This window comes from Leguminivora glycinivorella, chromosome Z, assembly GCF_023078275.1.
Source record: "Leguminivora glycinivorella isolate SPB_JAAS2020 chromosome Z, LegGlyc_1.1, whole genome shotgun sequence".
In the NCBI taxonomy this organism is placed as follows: Eukaryota; Metazoa; Arthropoda; class Insecta; order Lepidoptera; family Tortricidae; genus Leguminivora; species Leguminivora glycinivorella.
This window is the reverse complement of record NC_062998.1, coordinates 44,616,083-44,642,235: the sequence shown is the minus strand read 5'-3', so window position 1 is coordinate 44,642,235 and position 26,153 is coordinate 44,616,083. Positions and strand designations below refer to the sequence as shown.

General features: G+C 39.8%; 1 protein-coding gene across 3 annotated transcripts in view; it reads left to right on the top strand.

The window, feature by feature from the left end:
- The window catches only part of LOC125240810 (homeobox protein araucan), a 157,875-nt gene that overhangs the window by 104,272 nt on the left and 27,450 nt on the right, over positions 1–26,153 (top strand). For all 3 annotated transcript variants that reach the window (XM_048148929.1, XM_048148931.1, XM_048148930.1), the window contains exon 2: positions 4,987–5,355. In XM_048148929.1, the coding sequence (XP_048004886.1) occupies positions 4,987–5,355 (369 nt within the window). The remainder of the gene's footprint in view (positions 1–4,986; positions 5,356–26,153) is intronic.

Here is a 26,153-nt window from a genome sequence, read left to right as displayed (position 1 = left end):
GTGTTTGCACTGTCATCTAACTGGGATAGCTTTACGTCCAAGTAGTTTTTATTAGAAGTTTGTTGACCTAGGCGGCGGAGCGAGCGCCCCTTGGTACACATTGATATAATATCGCTTATATTTGATTTGATCAACCCTCAGCGCTTGGTTACAGATGCTTTGTTATTGTTATAGATTTCCTCTCAGTTTGATTGCTCTTTAATGGTTGTCTATTGTTTGCCCGACAGTCATTTAACATAATATTCATTTGCCCGAATCTAACTTGCCTGAATTTCATTTGCCCGAATGATTTGTTTACCATAAAAATCATATGACATACTCGCTATTACCTTCCATAATCATACAATGCCATATTATTTGTTAGCCATATTATTAAGTGCAATAATATGGTTTCATAGAATATTCAAACGCCATAAGTTTATTGCCATATTAATTGTTGCCCATATTATTACCTAACCTAACCTACTTTCTGATAGCAGTTTCATTTTCCAGGGGTCACAGTTCTAACCTAACCTAACCTACTTTTCCAGCAGTTTCATTCTCCAGGGGGTCACAGTTCTAACCTAACCTAACCTACTTTCTGATAGCAGTTTCATTTTCCAGGGGTCGCAGTTCTAACCTAACCTAACCTACTGTTATAGTATTTTCATTTTCCGGGGGTCATGTTCTAACCTAACCTAACCTACTTATCAAGCAGTTTCCTTTTCCAGAGGTTCACAGTTCTAACCTAACCTAACCTACTTTCTGATAGCAGTTTCATTTTCCAGGGGGTCACAGTTCTAACCTAACCTAACCTACTTTCTGATAGCAGTTTCATTCTCTAGTCCTTCTAGTACCTATTATAGTAGTTTTCGATTCTGCCATTTCCAGCACATTATGGAAATTGACTTTTCTGGACGCTAATTTGTATGACAAATGATGGTATGGAATGTGGTAATTACGGATTTCGATGATTCTGACAAATGACATTATGGAAACTGACTTTATGGGAAACAAAGTTTCTGGCACTAGATTAATATAGTAAACAATGATTATGGCTTTCAATATTATGTTACCCAAATAAAATTATGCACTATCGTACCGTATCAGTGGTGCATGTCATTCGAGCGTTTTCGTACCAAACATCGTATAATCTGCATATAACGCAGTTGAGTGTAAAGAACATTTTCTCACATAACTTGAGACACATTAATGTGAATGCCTGGAAAAAAGTTAAAACATCATTTTTTGCTTTCTATAGTTACCCTAAGCACTATCGTACCGTATCACATGTCATTAGCGTACCAAACACGTATAAGTGCATATACAGGTACTGATAGCTTTGTAATGGTTCCGACAAAGCTGTTCAATAACTAGACGTACCTCGGCAAATTGTCAGTGTCACACAGATAGCGGGGTTTTCAAACAAAGACAATCATGTATTAATAATAATGTTGGAACGCGATATCTAGCTCACGATAGGCGGACAAAATCTGATTTCACACTAAATGAAACATACATTTTCCGTGGTGTTTCGGTGGTCGGGATAAAGGTCGGTTTCGTTCTGTAGTGCAACACCTAAACTCTAACGAGGCCGGTCCTAGTGCGCCCTCGTTCGGTGCGGACTCGTCCAGGGGGGTGGGGAGCGGCAGATATGCCGATTAGACTTGTATAGTTGTAAATATCAGTGTCGCGGCTATAATGACACATAGTGAACACGTTATCGTTGGCTATAACTAATTACAGGAACGCACGCGATGCGATAGCGATGTTTACACAAACGGGGCCGGGTCTTTGTAATCGTAGCCTGGCGTCGAATGATGCGCGTCGCTGCGCAAGCTCGGGTTACCCGCTCTGACAAACTTACATGTGCTGGGTGGTAATTGGCTGCTTTAAGGATCGACTCCAGAAGAAGACATGACCAAATAAAACTGTGCTAAAGACCCGCTTATGTAGTTAACATACTGTGTAAATGTTAATGTTAACATTCCTCAGATTACGAGTAAGCATGGATTTAGTTATAGGATATAAATCTTCTAAATCTGCGCTGTACTACTCAATATAAATTCGTTATCTCGTAATTTAAATATAGAACTGTTCAAAATAATTTGCACCTCTGACGATGCCATGAAACAAGTAAATAAACCCTGCACTAGGCCCTATGAAGCTATAACATAATGAGCATAGCTGGGCACCGTTAACCAAATAGTTAACTTTACATACAATCAATATAATAAAAATAATAACATTCATATCATTAAAGCGATACTTTCACAAATATAAATACAAATATTATACAAATAATATATTAAAACATTATGCACGTGGGCGAAGGAAAAAATTAACTTGTGCTTTAAAGATTTAGTTGCATCAGTATCCACTATAACGTATTATATTTCTGTAAAAGGCATTCGAGTAGAATAGCTTGTGCAGTGAACTCTTTGAGAGCTGCCACTGTGGAAGGAAGTACTCAAGAACAAGGGATCGAGGAACGTAGTTCCAAGACTGTGTCAGGAGAAATTTGCTGGATAATTGGGAGCGGAAGGATCAAATTAGAAAAAAGGCACTTCTAAAAGATCTGCGCTGACGTAGAGGAAGCCATTTAAGTCTGTGGCGATAAAGCGAGACATGGTCAAATTTGCTGCAAATTGAAAGTCGCCATGGTAAACGAATTCCCGATTCATTGTTAGTGTACGCAAATCCACAAGAATATTTAGAGGTAATATTTCGCTTTGTAGTTAACATACGTGTAAATGTTAATGTTAACATTCATCAGATTTGCCGTAAGCATGGATTTATAGTAGCGTTCAGAACGTGTTTTAAATGGCGCTGTGCCCTACTAGATTAACGATTTCGGAGAAATTTAACGGAAGTTAACGAGTCCGTTAACATTTTTTCAAGTTAAATATAGAACTGTTAAAATCGAATGTTAACTTCTGACGATTAACGGATTAACAAGTAAATAAACCCTGCACTAGGCCCTATGTAGCTATAACATAATGAGACATAAGTCCATCGTAAGAGATATTATAATAAATGAAATCTCAATAAATACTTGTTTCGTCAATTGTTCAAACACGTCCAGTCAAGTCAAGAACCTAACTTATTCAGATATTGACCTTCTCAACTAAGATATTGACGCTCGCTGTACAAAACAAAGTGCCCTTTAAAGTCTTCTCGCTCTGTTTAAAGAAAACAAGCTGCAGGCCCTCACGTTAGTGGTTGAAGTGGGGTCCGGTGTGTGCATAGTATCTTATGCTATTATTTCTGAGTCAAGCTCGCTCTATTGACCAAAATCTGTTGACGTCCTCTAGAGCTCTCGGCCTTTAATCTTTCGCCGACCGAGATTTGTATTTAAACGGGGTGAGTGTGTGTTCTGTGTGCTGAGACATCAGTTAATATAATTAGGTACTTTCCTTGCCTATTAGTAGCTGTACGTTGTGAGCTGGAACTTCAAAGTAATAGAGCTTATGTTGTGGCTTGGGGGAATTAATAGTCACGGCCATGGTGCTTACGAATGAGTTATTTCTCTGAGTAATTATAGAATATATAAAGTACAAACAACCAGTTATTTGGTCGTTGGACAGAGAAATGGGACATAACCTACCTACATGAACAGATCTGATACTGCAGTACAGAATGGATATCTCCGATCTACATACGTGATTGTGATTACCTGAAGTGCCTTTCTATTTAACAGCATGTACCAAGTATTAAATAATATTTATTATTTGATATATATGTATGTATTTGTATGTAAAGAACTTAGTTGCATAAGATGCAATTTGAAAGTCGCCCTTGAGGACAACCAAAAAGGGGACAGCCAATTTAACTGTCAACTTTTGTAACTAAAAGCTAACATTTTTCTGAAACTTATGCACTACAGATAAATAATTAAATTTTTCCAATTAATTTCATCGTGCAAGTTTCTTCTCTAGAAACTGATTTAGATGTACTCGTTTCTGCAGTATTTTCTGCTCATAAAATACCATTATATCAGTCACCGGCAAACATGAGGTGACAATGGTAGGTACGTGGGCGTCAATAACACTTCCAGCCGAAATTATTGACCACTGCTACATGTACCTACTTCTAAATAATATACCTCGGCCTGTCTAGGTACAGTACCAAAATCTACATTTAAATATCAAGTAACACGTATACTGTAGGTATTGTATAATAAAAACAATATCTTTAGCTGCTTACTCCATAACCAAAGCACCGAGTGTTGACTATAGGCAACAGGTATTCGTATTCATAAATGTACAAGTAGTATAATTTCAATACGATATCACAGAAATATTCTTATGGATATAGCAAACATTGGAGCTGCCGGCGTATCATGCTTCTAATTTTATCACTTATCCACGTGGATAAGACATGTGTCACGCTTTGGCAAGTATGTCAGTGTGAGAGTGACAGATGTCTTATCCACGTGGATAAGTGATAAAATTAGCAAGTATGTCAGTGTGAGAGTGACGGATGCTTTATCCACGTATCATGCTGCCAATTTTATCACTTATGCACGTAGATAAAGCATCCGTCACGCTTTAGCAAGTATGTCAGTGTGAGAGTGACGGATGCTTTATCCACGTGGATAAGTGATAAAACTGGCAGCATGATATGCCGGCTGGAATACATAAAACGCATTGGTCCTCTTCCAAACTCCTATAATACATTTTTCAAACTTACTAGTCTAAGTCCGTTTTTACATTATCCGATCCGATATCGGATGTCGGAAAGATTTCAATAGAATAAATCCAAGATGGCGCCTGTAATGTATGGGATATTGGGCCGACATCCGATATCGGATCGGATAATGTGAAAACGCACTAAGTATTCAGATATTTACGACCGCCTTGGCCGTTCCGATAAATTTGATGGCGACTGTATACGACGGAATTACTTACGGGGTGCCTTATGGCCTACGGAACTTTAAAGTGACGGATTTCGATAATTAAATATTTTCAGGAAACAATAGTTAGAGTATATTAAATTTGATTGCAGTTGCTCGTGGGCAGCAGCGGGGCGGGCGCGGGCGGCGCGGCCACGTCGCCGGACGGGGGCTCCAACTCGGCGCCTCCGCTGTCGCCCGGCGGCTCCGCCGTGGCCGGAGGCGCGCTCTCCCCGGGCGCCGGCAGCCACGCCAGCACCCCCGCGGCCTCCTGCTGCGACACGCCGCGCCCCATCATCACCGACCCCGTCTCCGGCCAGACCGTCTGCTCCTGCCAGTACGACGGCGCCCGCCTCGCCCTCTCCTCCTACCCTCGGCTCTCCAGCGCGGCCGTCGGCGTATACGGCACGCCATACCCCTCCACCGACCAGAACCCATACCCTAGCATCGGTGTCGATAGCTCCGCTTTCTACTCCCCATTGGTATGTATCATCTCATATTAAGATCTAGAATTCATTCTCCCCCAAAGACCAGATTTTAATAATGCGAACCTAAACTATTCATATAATTCATATCGAGTTTGCCTCGGCGCGCAGTTGGATCTAGTCTCAGCGTTAACATCGAATGTTATTCCCTGCCTATACTGTGCAAATTGTTACGAATAGGTCGTTTGCAGTTTGTCCGCATAGGAGGCCGGGTTTATCGCTCTCGGTACAACGTGTTTGGCTTTTCTGGCGAGCGAGAGGAGAGCACCAGAACCGGTCCGGACGCGCCGGGCCAGAAAACCACCGACACCTCGCAGCGCGCGTCGCCGCCCTGTCACGACACATTAATATTTAAAACTCAGCGGAACCCAAAAAACAAACCGCGATTATTATACCAATTACGTTTATCTCAAGTTAAGTTTTAAATGACGTCTCAACTTAATGCTCAAAATGTCATTAGACGTTTTCGGTTTTCTTCCTTTCATTTGAAGATTTTGAATGTCAATAAATTATATTCCAAGCCAGCTTTATTATAAAGAATGTTACGAAGCGAATCCAATTTGTGGTTGCGCGAAGAATGGCTTGCGCTACTGTTCAGTTTAACACCTTGTTTGGTGCAAGGGGGACAAATGGGCGGTCGTCGCATGCGGCGGGTATAATCCCTATAAGGGTCTATAGCCGCCCGAGGAATCGATTGTGCACTTGGTAATCGGAACTCGAAATATTTTTTAATCACTAAGAAACTGGTCGCAGATTTCACCGGGATCAATTCGAAGCGTTTTATCCGATCTGAATTATGCGGGGAGATGCACAATATGTGAAATCTGTTAAACCTACGAAATCCTATTGAACAAAAAACATGATCCGATTTTTGCCAAGTGCTAAGAGGAAGTTTTGTGGCATGTAATATTGCGGTGTAGCGTTCATAACGGAAGTTTTCACCGACCATGACGCTTGGCTCCATTTAAGATTTTAGTTCACTTCTTTGTTTAGTGTTTTTCGTCGCGGTTTACATATTGCGATGATGTAGCATTAAGGTTTGCAGATCGCGGCGTAGATAGGATGGTAAAACCTGAAATTATTCCAGAAATCGTACTTAAATATAATATAAAACGTACGTTCAACTCGGCAATTATAATATCATCTGACAACTCGTGTCGGTAATTGTGGATGCATCCCAAATCGCGCTTCTGATCTCTATCTGTCATTGTATTTAACGAGCTCGTGGCTACCTACGAGTTCACTGTGACCCTGCATGCATGTTTAATAACAGGTGTTTAAAGGTATGTACTGTCATTGTGTGCTCTGTGCTCATACCTAACTCACGACAAGCCGAGCCTGTTCCGTGCAAGCGACAATTTAGCGAACAATGACGATGCTCTACCACAAATACGACGGTGCCCGTTTGTGGCTGCGTATGTCTAACTAGACCCTTCAGCTAACATAGTCTGTACAATCATCGGGAGAAGGTTTAGTTTCTACTGAAAGTGCATGCGATCGCGTGGAAAAAATATGCAACTGCCATTTTTGTACGCTCGCGACTCCGGTGGCGCCGTCTGTGCGACCCGCTAACAATACACCCAGCGCCATCTTTTATCTATTGTGCGCTTTTGATAATCAATAAAAGCGGGTTGTTTGTGCGGTGGCGTTTAATCTGAGGTTTCAATGTTGTTGACTGCGCGCAACAGTGAAATTAACACGTTTTCCATTCTAGTTTTAATAAACGACACATATGCCTTTGTCATGCTTAAAAGGGATATTTCAAAAAAATCTTTAAAATCGAGGTTCCGACATTTCCCGAAACAATAATAAAGGCTTTAACGCACAGATTTTTGAAAAAGTCATTGCTCTATATTCAAAAACCAGGGAGGAAATAGTCGAGAAAAACATTCCCGTGCAAGTACAGGCTCGGTTAAAATGTAATATTTCTTCTTCGGTTGAGACAATCAAGTTTTATGATACGACCTATAATGGTGCTCGGGTCGGCGCTCGCTGTTATCCGTAGGGCGAATAATATTTGTTCGAGTGCGATTCTATTAAATGATCAAATGATATGATAGGACTAGGCGAGAACGCTCAAACACGAACGTCATGAACCTAGATAAAGATCTCCATAAGGTATCTTAATTTTATAATATCAGTATGTAAGTAATAACATACGGTGATCGAAAGGAAAGCTATGTAAATCTGTCCTTAATTTACGTGTATTACAGACTACACAGTATAATCTCGATTTAATAAAGTTCTGGCAAATTGTTAGGAAGCTTAATATCTTTCGTCGGCATGTGCCCGCTTTATTGCGAACGGAAATCTTGGAGCACCCCATCCCCATATTGCGTTATGGCCGCCTGATAGACATATGACGGCGACATTCCAAATTAACTGCTACTCGTGAAAGCGCATCTGCCCTTTATGTTTAGAATAGATATTGTACATTTTTGTTCTTGTAAGACCGATTGAGTGCTTTTAAAAATACATAGCATAAGTACTTATGTTAATGGATAGAAAAGAATCTAGTTAAAAAGTAGGTATCCATAAAAAAAATCTGACTGCTTATAATTACACATAATAAGTAATCTACATTTTAGATGATATGTTCGGTACAAAATTATATAAATACGTATGTAAATACTTAAACAGAATTGTTATTATTCCCAGATGTTCGTAGAAAGTGAAGCTCCACGATATATCTTACCCGACACATATTAGAAGTGCAATATTGAAAACTCAACTAGTTATTCTCGGATGCTGTGACTACAACACGAGCAAAATCACACGAGTACGATCATCGCAAGATGAAGTGTGGCGTGAAAATATTCGTCTCGCGTGAGGCATTAGTTTCAATCGAACCATTTGGCGAAACAAACCGTCCCACGTTATTAAACATGCAAAACGTCTAGGTCTCGCCCGCGGAGGTATCATCAAAGCATTAGAATTATACTTTCCTTTTAGTACATTTGAATAAACGAAAACGTTTACCCGGCCGCGCTTATAATGCAGATCTTAACTAAAGTAAACAGATACGGTCCTCATCTAAAGGACAATTGCAAAAAAAAGTTTCACGGCCGTTTCATTAGACATCGCGATTAAATTAAAAGTTAGATAAGCGGGGAAAAAACGAGCAACGGCCCAGGCCGACTGTAAAAACGTAACAAAATGCCAATTTAAATAAGTCACTAATCTTAAGTCAAAGAGAATAAGTTTAGAAAAAGGAGAGCAGAAATTCAATAAAGAAGGGCGATGGAGCGAGACGGGATGTGCGCGAGCGACGGGCTGGACCGAGAAGGAAAAAATAAACAAATCTGAAGAGGAATCAGGCGAATTGAGAATAGCCATTAAGGTGTTAATGAGGGTCTTATTAAGCCGTCTACTCCCCGTGGGTGGTCGGCTTGTTGCCCGATTTGTTCATTAATCACTGCGCATTAACTCCGACCTAATTACCCGCCGTACGATATACACTTACTTACCACTATTGTCACTTTTCGACTACTGTTTTAAGTTGCTATAAAGTCGCCGTTACCGCCCCTCGGCGATAGTTGGCGGCCTAATGCGCCTTGGGAGTCATTTGAATTGATACGGGACAGACGTGAATTTGGAAATTTAAGGTATTTTTTATTTCATGCATGCATGCGTTTCATTTTCGTTTCGTGAACTTAAATCACTGAACCGAAAGTGTTATTTTTACAGAACATATATAACGAGTGCAAAAATGTATTTAGCGTAGATACGTAAATAAATGTACAATACATACATATTAATTTTCACCACTCTAACTGGTAAAGGCTCTCTTTGCTATTCAAAAACAGATAGCAAAATTGCATTTTATCCACAAGAGTGCAAAGTAATTTCATACTTATTTTAACTTCATGTCTTAAGCTGACTGATGAAATGAAAATGAAAATGAAATATTTATTTTTCAAGTAGGCATATTACAAATATTACAATGCGCATATGAACGTCAAATAAAGCTACGTCGGCTCTAACCATGATGGATTTTATTTATTTTGATGTCTTATAGTCAGTATTTTGTCCGTGTTGGTGTGGGGAAAAATGTTATGTTTCACTCGGTGGCAAAGTTTGTTTAACCTTCGTGCCTTGATACCCTCGCAACGCTCAAGATTCCACTTCGCGGTTCAATATTGGCACGTGCGGTTAAACGACAACTTTGCCCCCTTGTAAAACAAATAACTATTGTCACACTTTATAAATAGCTAGGTAAAATATTATCAATGGTTCTTTCAACACTCTGTCAATTAAATAATAATAGACCATGCTCATAATTGCTGTCACTAATGACTAAATATTCTTATCGTGTCTTAAGAAGGTAAATTCTACGGCTCTAGACGCCGTCAATAGGTAGCAGGCAATGTGCGTACCTAGACAAATACATAATACCCGGATCGACATAAGATAATATTTAATACATTTAAGGTAATTTGAGACCTTCGGACGTCTTTACTATAGCAGTAAAGTACGTGAAGTGATTGAAATCAGGAAACATCGTAATTTCAATCAAAATGAAGGGCACGGGATTTCATTTCATCTTCGTGGAATCCGGTGATTAGCAAGTGCAAACGTGAGAAAACTTCCGGTCACATACTATCCGATGTCGTGAGTGTTGTAAGTAGGCAAAGTGGCAACCCTAGCGTAAAAGTGACTAATAGTCACGTCCGAAATGTCGGATTAAGTATAAACGTAAGTTTTACGCGATTAAGTCCCGTTTTAATTTAATAATGTGAGTGAAGATTGTGTTAGTTTAAATCAATATATAAAAATATTGCGTTTAATTCTAAGTTATTTTAACTATTGGGTTGGTAAGAAAGTAATGAGCGAATCATAACCAATATTGTAATTTTTATTTAATTTATTATTTTAATCATTTATCAAAAATATAACCGCCTTCGTTATCTACTACTTGTCTCCATCGTTCTGGTAAAGAATGAATAGCATCGGCGAAGAAGTTCTTAGGTTTAGATTCAAAAAACTCAGCTATGTACTGTCGTAGATGGGCTTGATCATCGAACTTTTTTTCATTCAAGGCATTGCTTAGCGATCTGAACAATGCGTAATCCGTAGGTGCCAAGTCTGGAGAGTACGGTGGATGAGGTATCACTTTCCAACCTAGCTCCAATAGCTTTAGCCGAGTCACTTGCAATGTGTGGGCGAGCATTGTCGTGTAAGAAAAATACTTTAGCATGTTGTGGACGATTCTGACAGATTTTTTGGTTTAAATTTTCAAGCTTATTACAGTATACCGATGCGGTAACAGTCATTCCACTTGGTAGGAGTTCCCAGTGAATAATACCATGAATATCCCACCAAACGGACAGCATAACTTTTTTCGGGTGAGGCTCTGTTTTTGGTGCCTCTATTCCTTTTTCGTTTGGAGCTAGCCACTGACGTTTGCGTGTGTGATTTATATATAAGACCCATTTTTCATCTCCAGTGATAAGATGGTCCAACCAGTTGAATGTGCGGCGAAAAGACAGAAGTTGTATGCAGATATCGGCACGGCGGTTTAGTTGATCTCTATCAAGTTCGTGTGGTATCCAAACACTGTATTTGTAGTTTTTTCCCAACTCGTGTAAATGTGTTTCTATGGTGACATGAGAGCAGCCTAACTCGGTAGCAAGAGTACGACTCGTTAGCCTCGGATCTCCTTCAATTGAGGTTTTTAATTTGGCTACATCAATCTTCACCGGTCGACCAGACTTAGGTTACGAAACCGCTGGAACCATCGTTTCGCCGTAGCCTCAGACACAACTTCAGGAGCAACACGCTGACATATATTACGCACTGCTTCGGCGGCTGAATGGCCAGACTGAAATTCATATAGTAAGCAATGCCTTACATGCACTTTTAATTCGTCCATTTTCTTCCTTATATTAGCTCGGCGACAGCTAGTGAATGACTGACGAGAAACTGTGCGACTCGCCCTTTATATACTTTCGACCATAGAAGATTTTAGAACTCTCTCAAAAATTTTATGTGGAATTCAATCAATCGCTCATTACTTTCTTACCAACCCAATATAATTACTAAATTAGTTTTTGCTGTTGTTACAAATACGCGTATGTGTACCTAAGGTATGTGTATGGGTATGAATGCGAGTATGACAATAACAGATATGAGTATGGTAGCCATGATTATGAATATGGTATAGGTAGAGTGAGAGTAAAAGTTTAAATTATGTTATACCTATAACGCAAAGTGTAGATATGTGAGCTTTTCTGTTTCGCGAAATGTGGCACACTGTTATCAAGGATTATTTATATAGGATTTATAATCTTCATACTAAGAATCATACCTCGATTTTTTTAGCGCCACCTATTAAATACTATCATAACTACACTGATGATGCCTACAAATTTATATTTTTCAAAATGTGTATTGACGTGATATCATGATATTAAAGTAAAGAAATATGTCATTTGTTCTTATAAAAAATAAAAACACGCAAAAATATTTACGAAAATATGATTTTGGCCACTTCCAGGCTGCGAACATCGTCATCTAGTTTTAAGCCTAAAAGGCCCTTACATTTCAGGGGTACGCTTTTTTGTATGGGCTTTGTCAGTCCAGTATTTAATAGTTCTTGCTATTATCAATAAATAGTTGGTAGGTAGTAAATTGTTTAAACTGAAATTCCTGTGTTACTTTACTTACTTTACATATACTTACCAAGTTTTAGGACACAATGCCACAAGTAGGTATTATTGTTTCAAGTCTTCGCTAGTGGACCTCAATAACTTTAGGTATAACTTAATGTTATGTATCTAAGCATAAAGTATAGAATCGACCCTTTGGTAACTAATTATTTATAGACATTTTTAATTATAATGCATCGATTAGACCAAGTTGAGTTTACGTCAAAATAATAATTTGCCATAATTTTGTTGCAAGCTTAAGCATAAATATTAATATTTTTATCGCCGTATTACATCGTTGGAATACTTATAACGGAAATACGAACTTATGTTAAGGTGACCCCATGCTGCTTGAAGAATGAGTCCATAAAAAGTGTTCTAATCAGCTATAAACATCTACTTTAAGCCTATTGAAACATGAATACGCAAAAGCCATTTCGCTTAACGGAAATTGCTGTGCCCGATTGCATATTATCGTTAAAGTGCTTTTGGACAGTCCGTAAAACGTCCGATTTGTGAATGTGCGAGTGGCTTGTGGTGGTACTGGCAACATATGTAGATGCAGCATTACCCACTCTATTGCCGATCAATTAGTCACTGCATCTTCACAGGCTGACTAATGCTCTTGTTGTATTTTATTTCTTTCCTAATTAACTTAGGATGGGAAAGCGGAGCACTCCGCTCACAAATAACGTGATCGATTGATATCTAGCTACTTTGTTTAAGGTAGACTAAATGTGGCATCAGTTGCACATGTGTGCGCTGCCGGCCATGATGTCCCGGTACTCAAATATGTTAGTATTTATCGATATATTCTATAAATGGATAAGGTATCTAGATTGCGCGGCGTCATAGATAAGAGGTGTTGTTGATACTAATATCATAATGGATGTAGTTGTACCCAGCGTTGCCATATGGGTACGCATCGGTACGCACGGCGTACTATTTTATCGTCGTGTGTACCCGCGTACTCACCAGCCGTTTTGCGTACTATTTTATAATTTATCAACTGTTACCTACTACTCCTCTTGAAAAGAACAAATCATTTTAACTTTTCCGATTAATATTATTTAGGAACGCACCCATACTTCTATAGATTATCTGTACTGTGCATCCAAGTGCGGCAATACACAAATATGACACAAATCAAGATGAAATCAAGAGAAGTTGACGTTAATGACGTTAAAGTATCATCAAATCTAATCGATTAGTCAATGCAATATCGAACATGTTCGTTACACCTTACGGTTTGATTTAGTTTGTCTATACGGTGATTATATTATGATTGTATGTGCCATGGCGGCATAAAGTCGTTTTCTTTTCTTTGGCGGCTTACCGGGCTTACGGCTTGTTTTCTTGAATAATTTGAAAGTGAGTTTTAGTTTCATCGATCAAGAAAGGATCAATTGTAAGTATTAATATAGGTAATTAGGTCGATGTTATCTGCGGAGAAACAAAGAAAATTTTCACCGCGTAATACATGTACTATGGATATGGAGGTAATATGGATTCATATAGTTTTCACCCCAAGGAAAAGTGGTTTTATTGCTTAAAAGCTATCTACATAGAAATATATGAACTAATAAAGCCGAACAAAAGTCAATCATAAATGTGTTTTATAAGTATTATCTAATAAATTACTGACCTGTCTCTAATATAATATGTGTTTGTTCTAGTAAAACGTACGTGCCCCTCTTCATATTAGCCCAGCACAGGCCAACATACGGGACGCAGCTATACAACAGAGCGAGATATCAGTATTGCGAACTCCCTCTAACTGCTGCGTCCTCCTTTAAAAAAAGCTGCGTCCCGTTTGTTGGCCCATTTTGCGCGAATATGTAGAGGAGCCTTACCGTTTTTCCGGTTGCCAACAAGGCGCTAATGCCATAAAGATTCGTCTATAAACTAACCTTATCGATAAAGTGGTACCTTTTACTAAAAACAAACGCAAATGGCTGTATTACTTTCTTTGCAATCTCTTTATGAAAAGATATTTTTTTGACGTGATAACGTCTAATAACCGTTACTACGGGCTGCATGCACGAAAAAGATGACGTCATTGTCCCGTTCCTCAAGGCCACCAAGCAAGAGCAAGTGGTTTGTGTATGGACGGTTGGGGTATAAGCAAAAGGGGCCCGATTTTAGAACTTAAAAAATGTTTGTTAAAAATTTTCATTTATTATTTTTGAGTGTTTGTAATTTAAAAACATGAAAGATTGCATTAAAATAAGCAACTTTTATAGAATGAAGTTGCTTGAAAAACCTACTTATTTAGGAGTTAGAGCAGTAGGTACGAAGTTGCGAATGTTCCCATAGTAGTTACTAAGGCGCCAGAGACTTAGAAAATTTTCGATGATTTTTTTTACTAATATAATCTATGTTAATAGTGATAAATCATAATATATAGAACACGTTTAAATAAGGATGTTTTGTTATATAAACTTTTTCTTTTCCTTTAATATTTACTGAGATATTAGGGTTCTAAGATTAGTAAATGGCACTAGCACTTTAAAAAAATTAACGCGTGTCTAGCAAACGGTCTAGGATACAAAATGATGACTTTTATATAGGTATAGGTTAGGTTCGTTAGGTATCTTCAAACGGCCGAAGGCCAAACTGCACAGAATAGGAGCCCTGCGTAAGCGGGGCTCCGTCGATATCGCTTTCTGTCTCTGGCGCCTTAGTAATGCTACGGGAAAATTTTGCAACTTTGCACCACTCTAACTCCTAAAATAGCAGGTTTTAAAAACTTTAATTTATAAAAGATGCTTATTTTAATGCATTCTTTCAAATAAGAACAAAAAAACGTGAAAAAAGTCCCAGAATCGGGCCCCTTTTGCTATACTCTGACCGCCCCTGTCTATACTACTGTAATGTTTGACGTTATCACGTTAAACTACCGTCCGTAAACCGACTCTACAGACAACCAATTTTTATCATGAGTTATATATGTATGTATTTCTTGGTAGACTATACATTTTGATTTTTGTCATTTTCGTGTACCCAAACTTGAACTGGCGTACTATTTTTAAGAAGTGTGCGTAACGGAACGTCAAACCCATCTGGCAACACTGGTTGTACCCACTAATAAAGAAATAAATACCGCTTCGAAAATATTATCACGTTATTCTGAGAGTACAAAATACTTGTAGCGATATGGTTATTAGACTAACTTTTAATCAAGTTAAAATACTTTTATTGACATCGTCTTAATTATTTTTAAACTCGCTAACCACACTATTATTGTGTTAATATTCCTAATTCGGGTCAAAAGTTGTGTCTATTAAACTTCGTTTGAAGCCATTAGCCGTTGTGTAATTTTAAGTAACTGCTATTGCTACAACCTACATACTTAACTTTTCACTAGTTTTGAATCCCAAAATTTTACAGGTCGAACTCACGGCACCTTGTTAGTAAGTATGATACACGAGAGATACTGATAAATGCATAACTCACAGACTTACATATGTAATTTTTTTAATCTCGGCGTATCACACGCGGTAGAGGTATATAATGTATGAGGCAATGGCGTTGCCGATGAAAATGGGTGGGCTTATCAGTGGGTCTATCGACGATTTGACACAAATTCGTTATACTTAGATTATGTGACAAGCGATAAAATGTTGTAAGGCACCGCCTCGCCGTGATTGACACCCGCTTGTTGACTCGGCGATATGACGTAGGTGGGGTACTTCTGTACCACGCTTATCTACCGGCCGGCATTGTGGCGATACCGTCTAAGTGCTAGATGAGCGACTTAGCGCTAGAAATACACTGCGTGTTTGCAAATCGATACGCCGCAGTTCTATCAGTGACAATGACATTTTATAAACAGTCGCGGTCGAACCCTCGTCTCACCTCGAAAGCGTTAATTGCTCCGCAAATATACTCATCTTCGCACTAAGCGTTTACTTGCCGACTTTAATGACTGGGCAAACAGCGGCCGTGCGGTCAGCCGCCGGCTCGCTGCTAATAAATCTCTGGCTTTTCCCCGATTTCCCGGCGTCCCGCCGCGGCGCTGGCCCCCCGTCCGCCGGCACTCTTATAAATTACCTACACGCTTCTACTATAAATCAAACAATACCCTAGCTAAATGTATTTACTATTGTTTGAATACACTTCCAACACTATCATGGGCAGTATCTTGACCGCGGTGATGCGATAATTCACTCGATCATTTGCGGGGTCATAGGTTGTGGCGTTAGTCAGCGGTCTGGGCGGCGGGAGGAAATGTGTTAGTTATGACCCTTTGTCTGTGGCGGAAGCGAAGGATATTGTGACCGGTTCCGAGCGAAGGCATCGCGATCAATCTTCAGAGAAAAGATCTGGACGCGTCTCGGAGGAAGTGTGCTAATTGCGTGGTTAGTGCAGTCGCCGGCTGATCGGCCTCCGTCCGAACCGGCTCGTGTCTGTTTGGGGTGGTACTCATGTAAATAATTGAAAAAATAGGTTTATTGGGTTTATATATGAAGTATATGAACACATGGGTTCCTCTCCAGTAGGTAAAATCTCTATGTACAGTAGTTTTCATTGCGTCCTTTCCGTAAAAGGAACAACTTAAATTTAATTAAAAAATTATGTATACTCTTTGTTACAACTGTTAGCGATTGACTTAATGATATTTAATTAAGTAAATAATACGTAATTAGACATGGCCGGACGAACCAAACGTTTAAAACCCCAAATTATTAAATTATTTGCAACGTTGAACTTAGGGCCAGATGCAGTGACTGTAGGTGAATTTACAAGTAGACGGCTCGCCTGGTGGTAAGCTATTACCGCTGCCGATGAATACCTGTAATACCAGAGGAGTTGGATTTTTCCTTCCTTACAGGCGTTGCCGGCTTTTTTGTGCATAAATATACCTACATATATACCCATGAAGGTACGGAACGGAACTCTGTTATGCGTGGCCCGACTGGCCCGACATGTTAGTACTTAGCTGATTTTTTACGTTTCCTTTTATTAGGGTTGTCAGAGTCCTGTCTGGTATCTAACTGGTTGTTATTGTTGAATAAGATTCACCAAAAAAAAATTGTAGGTATACCTATGTACTTGGGATACCCCCATTTGCCAGAATTTCATTTGCCATAATTTTATTTGCCATCCTATTCAACAATCATAATATTGTTTCTCATAACATCTTATGCCATAATCATTGTTTACTATATTAATCTAGTGCCAGAAACTTTGTTTCCCATAAAGTCAGTTTCCATAATGTCATTTGTCAGAATCATCGAAATCCGTAATTACCACATTCCATACCATCATTTGTCATACAAATTAGCGTCCAGAAAAGTCAATTTCCATAATGTGCTTTAGCAGAATCGAAAACTACTATAATAGGTACTAGAAGGACTAGAGAATGAAACTGCTATCAGAAAGTAGGTTAGGTTAGGTTAGAACTGTGACCCCCTGGAAAATGAAACTGCTATCAGAAAGTAGGTTAGGTTAGGTTAGAACTGTGAACCTCTGGAAAAGGAAACTGCTTGAAAAGTAGGTTAGGTTAGGTTAGAACTGTGAACCCCGGAAAATGAAAATACTATCAGACAGTAGGTTAGGTTAGGTTAGAACTGCGACCCCCTGGAAAATGAAACTGCTATCAGAAAGTAGGTTAGGTTAGGTTAGAACTGTGACCCCCTGGAGAATGAAACTGCTGGAAAAGTAGGTTAGGTTAGGTTAGAACTGTGACCCCTGGAAAATGAAACTGCTATCAGAAAGTAGGTTAGGTTAGGTAATAATATGAGCAACAATTAATATGGCAATGATTGCATATGGCGTTTGAATATTCTATGAAACCATATTATTGCACTTAATAATATGGCTAACAAATAGTATGGCATTGTATGATTATGGAAGGTAATATTCGGATAAACAACGAGTATGTCATATGATTTTTATGGTAAGCAAATCATTCGGGCAAATGAAATTCGGGCAAGTTAGATTCGGGCAAATGAATATTATGTTAAATGACTGTATTCAATGACGCCAACGCCATCTAGTGACAGCTAAATATACCAGTAAGGTTCGTGTATAGGAATAATAGCATAATTATACAAAGAACGCATAGATGGTGCTCAACTTCGCTGCAAGCGACTTTTTCGCTGAGTTGACCATCGTCTTTAGGCCGTATCTGTACTTACACTCACGCCGTGTCTTGCGTGGGCGACGGTCGCGCGACCGTCGCCGTCGCGTCTCATACTTCCATATCGATAAGGTTTGATTTCGTATGCGTCGCATCGCCGTCGCCCACGCAAGCCACGGCGTAAGACACATCTCCAAGACAGCATAATTATAAAATTAAATATACCATACACTAAAGAAGAAGCGATCAAGCACACCGGTGGCGAAGCCGGGTCTCCAAAATAACAAGTCAAAAAATATATAATAAAATAATTTGATTTGTCCCTACTTCGACAATCTACATTACAAAAACGCAAATAAACTAACATTCAAAATTGAAAACAGTGTCCTTAACATTAATATCCGATGTGCATCGGTCGTCATATAAATACTTGTGACCATTTAACAGCATAAAGGTGCTTATTCAGTTCGTTATCTGACCGGAAGTGAAAAAAACGTGATGCTAAGTGTAATTTTTGTCCGTCCGACTCACCCGACGAGCTGAGCATTAGCTGAATAAAAAATTAGATGAATAAAAACACGGTGCCGATGAAACATGAGATAGTTTTAACTAGATTATATTGTTTTTATTTTAATTTGTTTTTTAGGGTACAGCCTGGGCACAGCAAGGTTTACGAGACGAGACAACAAACGAGTAGATCAGGTTGATATGTAGTGCCTTACTAATTGACATTTAGTATAGAGACGGTCAGGCGGTCGAGGTGGTGTAGAGGTTACTTTAGCCCCTTTAACTAAAGATCCGGGTTCGATTCCCGGCTTCGTCACCAGTGGACTTCATCGTTTTTATTATTTAATTATTTCAGTTTATAATTTAGTACCTAGAGACCATTACTAAATAAATAAATAAAGTTTATTTATTTTATTTTTTCTTTAGACTCACGTTTTGACAACATCACAAGCGCGGCTAGAAATTGTAAATATCGCTTCATGTTTCGTGTAGAACAACCTCGTTTTTATGTTTTACCTCCATAAATACATAAAACGCGAATTGTACGCCAATTCTTTGTAATCAGACTAATGAACCGAAAGGTTAATTAAAGTTTTACAACACCATTATAATGCCTACTATAACGGACACGACATACACACGACTCGGCGGTCAAACGGTGATAAATTAGTGACGAACCGCACAGGAAGTTTACTATTACTTTTGGTCAAGACAATAAAACGAAAAAAAGTTTAGTTTACCGATTTTTATTTAAATACTTAAAATATTTAGTAGATGGTCATGTAAATAAGCAGCTTTAAATGGTAGATTTTAAACTCATTAGCAGACAATAAAGGTGTCATCTAATGTTTAGACTTTAGAGCTTATTAGTAGAACGTAGACGAGCGTATACTCGTGCTGCCCATAAATATTAGGAAAGGTAATGCGCGTATAAGCTTGTAACACAGAAACGACCGTAGACAGGCGCGTAAAAATAAGCTAGTTCTAACTAAGTTCTCCACTACGAGTAGCTTTTACATAGGCTTAACTAAAAAGAGAAAGCAATAATGTTTTTGAAGCCTTCGTATTTTACTTAAATGGTTCATTCATCTACATCCATTATATAATGTACTTAAAAAAAATCTACACAGCACTTTTCGTCACAGCTGCTTCATCAAAAAGAACTGTCATAGGGGCAACCATTGGCCTCGTCGGGTATGACTAGGAACAAAATACACTCTCAATATAAACCAACCTGTTACTGCTTCACATCGTAGCCACAATCACACTATCACGCCAATTCGAACCTATACTGATATTATTTCCGAAGGATATCACTCAAGTACAGTGCATTTCGCTCGTGCCTGCCCGGAGCTATTATAGCGCGTGTGATACGCACAACTAGAAGTCATTAAGATATCGTGTCTCATGTCTGTGTTCGTTTGAATTGGCCTGTCTTTGACAAAATAATCCAACCAATTAGATAAAGCCAATCTCTGAAATGAAGTAACGAGTTAATTATGTTATCTAAGACGATTACCGCGCTCCCATCCCCATGTTGAGTTGGAGATTAACTTACTTAATGACGATATTTCAAAAGGATCTCAATATAGTGGTCTACGGGTTATAAACTTAACAAAGTGACGTTGTAGATTGTGTCTGTATAAGTTAGTAAATGTGATATTAGTCAGTAGGTTGTACCTGTAGCTATCAATTTTTTTTATTAACTACTAGCGACTGGAACGAGCAGTTAGTTTCATATAAGTGGATATGGCAATTTCACTATCGAAATTAATGTCAAAAATACCTATAGTTATCAAAATAAATACTTAATTAAACACTCTTGCCCAGATTCAAACAAAGTATCTTGAAGTTGGCAATGCTAGTTTTAATTAAGATATACCTACCTCCTACCCTGTTAGGTTAGGTAGAGTAGATACTCACGTGTAATTCACAGTGCCAAATAACGAAACATGTCAATTTACTTTTAATAGAAATCAAAGATAAACTACATTTCGAAAGCTGCATCCCTGTAAACAGGATTATTTTTAAACCCATCAGCAGGCCTAGCACATGATGGCCGCGGGAGTATGTCGCCGCGAGATAGATGACACGTCTTTGTCTAATTGTATTAATGACATAAGGACAGGTAGTCTATCTCGCGGCGACATACTCCCGCGGCCATCATGTGCTAGGCCTGCTGACGTGTCATGTAGAAAAAAAGGGCAAAATTACCGTGAAACGACAAAGTTAACGCCGTTTATAATATTATGACACCGTTCCTTAATCGCACGACCACCGGGGCTCGGCTACAGTTTGGGGAATAAATGATAAGTCAACGGTAACAATAGATGAATGAAGACGTTCTCGCATCTATCTAGTAGTGTCACAACGGTGCGCGAGCGGAGCTCGGGCCGCTCGGCGCGCTCGCCCGCGAACCTTAGTGCGATTGCTCAGCTCCACAGTAAGTTGCGAGTTTTTTGCGGGTTATTGTAAACTCGGACAGATGTCACGGCCAGGGAGGCCGCGACAAAAGCGCTCCGGGGGCGCTTTGTCCTCCCTCCCCCCACCATTATCCGACACCTCTCCACTATCAAAATAATACATATAAATTATTCACTTTATTTATTAGAATGTTCATTGTAGAATAGTTATTGCTCTAAATGGTTTTTAATGTCCCTATTTTATAAGTAATTTATACGTCAAGCTTCACAGCTGCATTTTACCCTCGGCTATTAGCGGGGCATCAGATAAATGCGTTATACGACCACCCCGGAAACTCTTATGGGCCGTATTCAATTTGACTTATTAATTCGTATTCAGATGGATTCAATTTGGCCGCGTTAAGTTTTTGATGGATTCATTAACATATAGCGAGTACTCGCTTAGTGTGACGTCTCGGAGAGAGAGATGCTCGGCTGCGGTCGCGGCCGCGGGTGAGCCGCACCGAATCAATCACGGAGGCTCAATAATTGATCTCCCCTAATTACGTTTCCCCACGCGGCTCATTAAAGACAGTCTGTTGTTTGTTCTCCTAATTAAAGTGGAGGTTTATCGGCCGGCCTCTAATTGATATCATTGCTGTTTACGATCATTGAGTTACGAGGCCGATCGATCCAGTTCGGCACTTAAACGTGACCGCACACTGCCGCGGCGCGCGACTTGTTTAATCCCGCTTTATTGTTTATTTATTTATGGGAACTCATTTACGACATGCTAATTCGCGTTTGAATTAAACTTCCAAAATAATCAACGTTGTCTGGATGCTTGATGGAATAAAAAAAGGAGATACATTACTGTGGTGGTCAATATAAATAAGTTAAGCTCTTTATTTTAATGATTTAAACTAGGTAGCTAAAAGTAGCTCACCGTGTAAAATCATTCGTGATTTGAAAATATTAAGCAAGTAAAAGGAGCAATAAAAAGGTATGTAATAAAGAAACAAGTCTGGCAAAAGCTATTTTATCGTGACTGACTGCAAGCAAAGCAAATTGCAATTATGAGCAATCGTTCATTTTAATAATGCGTGTTGTTAGTGCATTGATTAAGAACACAATATCATGCCCAATAAAATAATATCAACTCGATGGCGGCGTCAACGTTCTACCAAGTGGAAAATAACCAATTCCGTTTAAATCACAATCTAGCAATTCTTTGATACCCGTGAAATTGCCGTAACGAAATAAATGTTAAATAAAACGTAAAATAAAATTATTGTGCCTCCACAAACAAATAATTGGAACGGCAGTATAGGTGGAGTGGAGCAGCGCCCGCGCCCGCGCCCGCACCCGCTCGTTTTATGGCTTATTTGGGGGAAAGCTTTATTGAACTTAGCCACGTCGTCTCTTGCTTTACAAATATCCCTTTTAATGCCATACACACAGGCTCGAGAATGACGCCGGACCCTCGACGGCGTCTCCACCGCACGGCATGAAATGACTTTTTCGTTTGTACGCGCTCTTTTATCCACTTAGAGTCATCTTTTTTCCACTTGCAACAATTCACTTTCAGATTTTGCTAATACGTTGATTCATACACTCGTTATTTTTATTGTATGAATGAATAATATTACTAGACTCTACATAAGAGCTACCTAAGTAACTTGTTTTTATTATGGAGCTTCAATGTGAATCTGGGACCGTTGAAATTTTAACTAAAATTTTTCTTTTTATATGTAATTCAGGGTGCCCATGCATGTATTTACTACTGAAATAGTTAATGATAATATTTAGTACAAAGCTAACAATTTTTAATTTTCCTTTTTTTTTAATTATAAATGGGCTTACTCTTGACCACAGACTAGCCAAAGGCAAAGACGTGGCCTACGATGGAGTGAGCTCGCCCAGAAGATGCCTATTCACTCTTGATTTGAAGGTTGCCGGGTTATATGAGCTCGGAAATATAGCCACCGGCAAGGAATTCCACTCCTTGGCAGTGCGCAAAAGAAAAGAAGAAGCAAAGCGCTTCGTGCGGATTCGTGGAATATCCACCAAGTAAGGATGGAGACCGGCCGTGCGTCTAAGAGTCCGATGGCAGAATGGGGACGGTGGAATAAGCTCGTGTAGCTCTTGAGCACACTCCCCGAAGTGCAACCTGTAAAACACCGACAGACTAGCGACTTTCCGCCGATGGGCCAAAGACTGTATGTAGCTTGGCCGTTAGCTTCTTGTCGCCAATCATCCTCCTGGCTCTGCGCTCCACTGAGCCTACCTTTAAAATGATGTAGTGTGATGTTGGAGTTAATAGTTTTTGATTCGTTTTTATTTTTAAAGACACCAAGTATTAGTGCAAGAGATATAGATTTAAAAACATCAACTGTGTGAGCAGCTTCAAGAAAACCATCTCTCTAGATGTTGTGCTGATGTCGGAGCGCATTCCTACTTGTGTGGTACTAGAGATGCTGGATGGAGGCCTGGTCCCAAGGCCAGACGCATACCATCCTCCTCTGGAGATATCGGTTCCAATGGATGGTATCACAGGTCGAGCTCCAACCGAACGCCTGGAACCTGGTAATGTAGACAAGCAGCAGGATTGGAACTTTCCCAAAGGTAACTATGCGCTTCTATATGAGTTAATCTCGGCGGCCTGTTGGGAGGAAGTTCTAAGCTCTGTGAATGTCGAACAGGCGGTCGATATATTGTACAAAAAATTGTATGAGGTTTTTGATCTCTGTATACCGAAACGAAATCGACCGGCGAAACCAAGTAGACGTTATCCCGTTTGGTACACTTCAGAGTTGATCAGTGACCTTAAACGAAAAGGCGAGCTTCACAAAAAGTGGAAAGCCACTAAAAATAAAGACGTTTACAACGAGTTCTCGAATTTGAGGTCCAAAGTGAAGAAACGTATAGCGTCGGCTTATGAAGATTACCTCGACCGAATTCAGAGTAGACTAAGAGAAAATCCCCGTGCGTTTTGGCAACATCTTGACAGTCTGAAGACAAAGGGTGGTTTTGTCTCTAGTATAGAGTCTGGTGGCCAAAAATACACTGGAAGTAAGGTTGCTAGGGCTTTTGCCGACTATTTTTCAGAGGTTTTCTTGCCTGACATACCCAATCTGGACCCGAGCAAGCAATGGAGTGGAAATCAAACTCCTGATGCTAACCTCATTCACATTACGTCCATATCAATGGAAGAGGTGGTAACAGGCATTAAACGGATGAAGTCTAAGTCCTCAGTTGGGCCCGATAACGTACCGGCGTATATTTTGAAAGGATGTGCAGAGAGTCTTAAGATTCCTTTGCATTTTATTTTCAACTTGGCTCTCGGTTCTGGGTGTTACCCGCATCAGTGGAAAGTTTCTAGAGTAAGGCCGATTCCTAAGGGGAGTGATCTTACTGTGGTGGAGAATTACAGGCCAATAGCTGTTCTTCCTACGCTGGCCAAATTGTTTGAGTCCATACTCCATAAAACTCTGTCAGTACAGACTAGACCTTTTCTGTGTGATGCGCAGCACGGTTTTAGGCCGAATCGCTCTGTAAACACGAATCTTCTGATTTTAGTCGATAGCATTTCGGAACACCTTGATAGAGGTATACAGGTTGATGTGCTGTATCTTGATTTTAGAAAGGCTTTCGATCGCGTAGATAATGATGTATTGCTGGAAAAGTTAAGCCGTATTGGTTTTTCTACTGGATTGCTAAAATTATTTGCAAGTTATCTACGTGATCGACAGCAATTTATCCGACATGGTTGCTTTGTATCGGCTCCATACCATACGCGATCGGGCGTCAGCCAGGGCTCCATACTGGGACCATTCCTGTTCGGAATCATGATTAATGATCTCCAGTCAGTTCTGAAGTCATCTCAATGTCTCCTTTACGCCGACGATTTAAAGTTAGTTTACGGGGTGGAGCAAGGAACTGACTGTGAATCGTTGCAAGCGGACATCAACCTGGTGTATCAGTGGAGTATGGAAAACAGGCTTCTTTTCAATTCTGCCAAATGTTGTGTCTGTACTTTCAGCCGCTCACAGGCTCCAATACTTGCGCAGTACTTTCTGGGATCAGAGACTATAAATAGAGTATTTTCAGTTAAAGATCTAGGCGTGGTCTTCGATACGCGTCTCACGTTCCACGAGCACATAGTGTCTCTTGTGGCCGACTGCTATCGAAGACTAGGGTTTGTAGTCCGTAACATGCGGGAGTTTAACGATCCACTGGCCATCAAGCTCGTGTATAACGCTTTGGTTAGAAGCAAATTAGAGGCTTCGTCGATTGTATGGCTACCGTATGAATCCACATACTCTTTAATGCTCGAGAAAGTGCAAAAAGCTTTCCTAAGGTTTTTGTACAAAAAAATGTATGGGTACTACCCGCTTTTGTATCCAACCAAGTACCTCTTGGGAACCCTTGGATACAATTCATTGGAAGTCAGAATGACCTTTAGTTTGTTAGGTACTGCGTGTCGAGTGCTGCGCGGAGAGTCAGATTGCCCGGAACTAGTTAGCCGCCTCGTGCGACTGTATGTTCCGGGAGTCTCCAGAATAGATCTCAGGCCTCGGCGACGCGTTCTTTTAGCGGTGCCGGCTGCGCGAACTGTGTCGCGAAGGAACTCTCCACTACTGCGTGCTCTCTCACTACTGAATGCGCTCTTGGCGTCAACACCCGAGTGCGATCTGATTGCATGGCGATGGGCGGCTGTGAGGTACTTAGTGTTATATTGATTGTACCTTTCTAATTTTATACGTTGTTATATGTTATTTAAGTTTCATGGCGTATTAGCTCACTGTAATGTCATGTTAACGTATCGACAAAATAAAAAAATAAAAAAAAAATCTCTCAATATTTCCTAACGAAGCCGTCATCGCAATTCTTGGGCTCCACGGCTCTTCCAACGAAAGATATCACCCAACAGAGCATACAGCGAGCGATAAACTAACCATAACGGTACATCCGCGCCATAACATAATCCAATCACCAAACTTGGCCCCTAAACTAACAGACACAGTTTATGAAGCAGAAAATGGCGCTACACGACACCCAAGTATCGAGCCTTTAACTGCAAACAGTAGCCAGGAAACCGGAGTGCGGGATGATGGAGTGTAGGCGATTTGGCAGCCGAGCGGGGCACAGAGG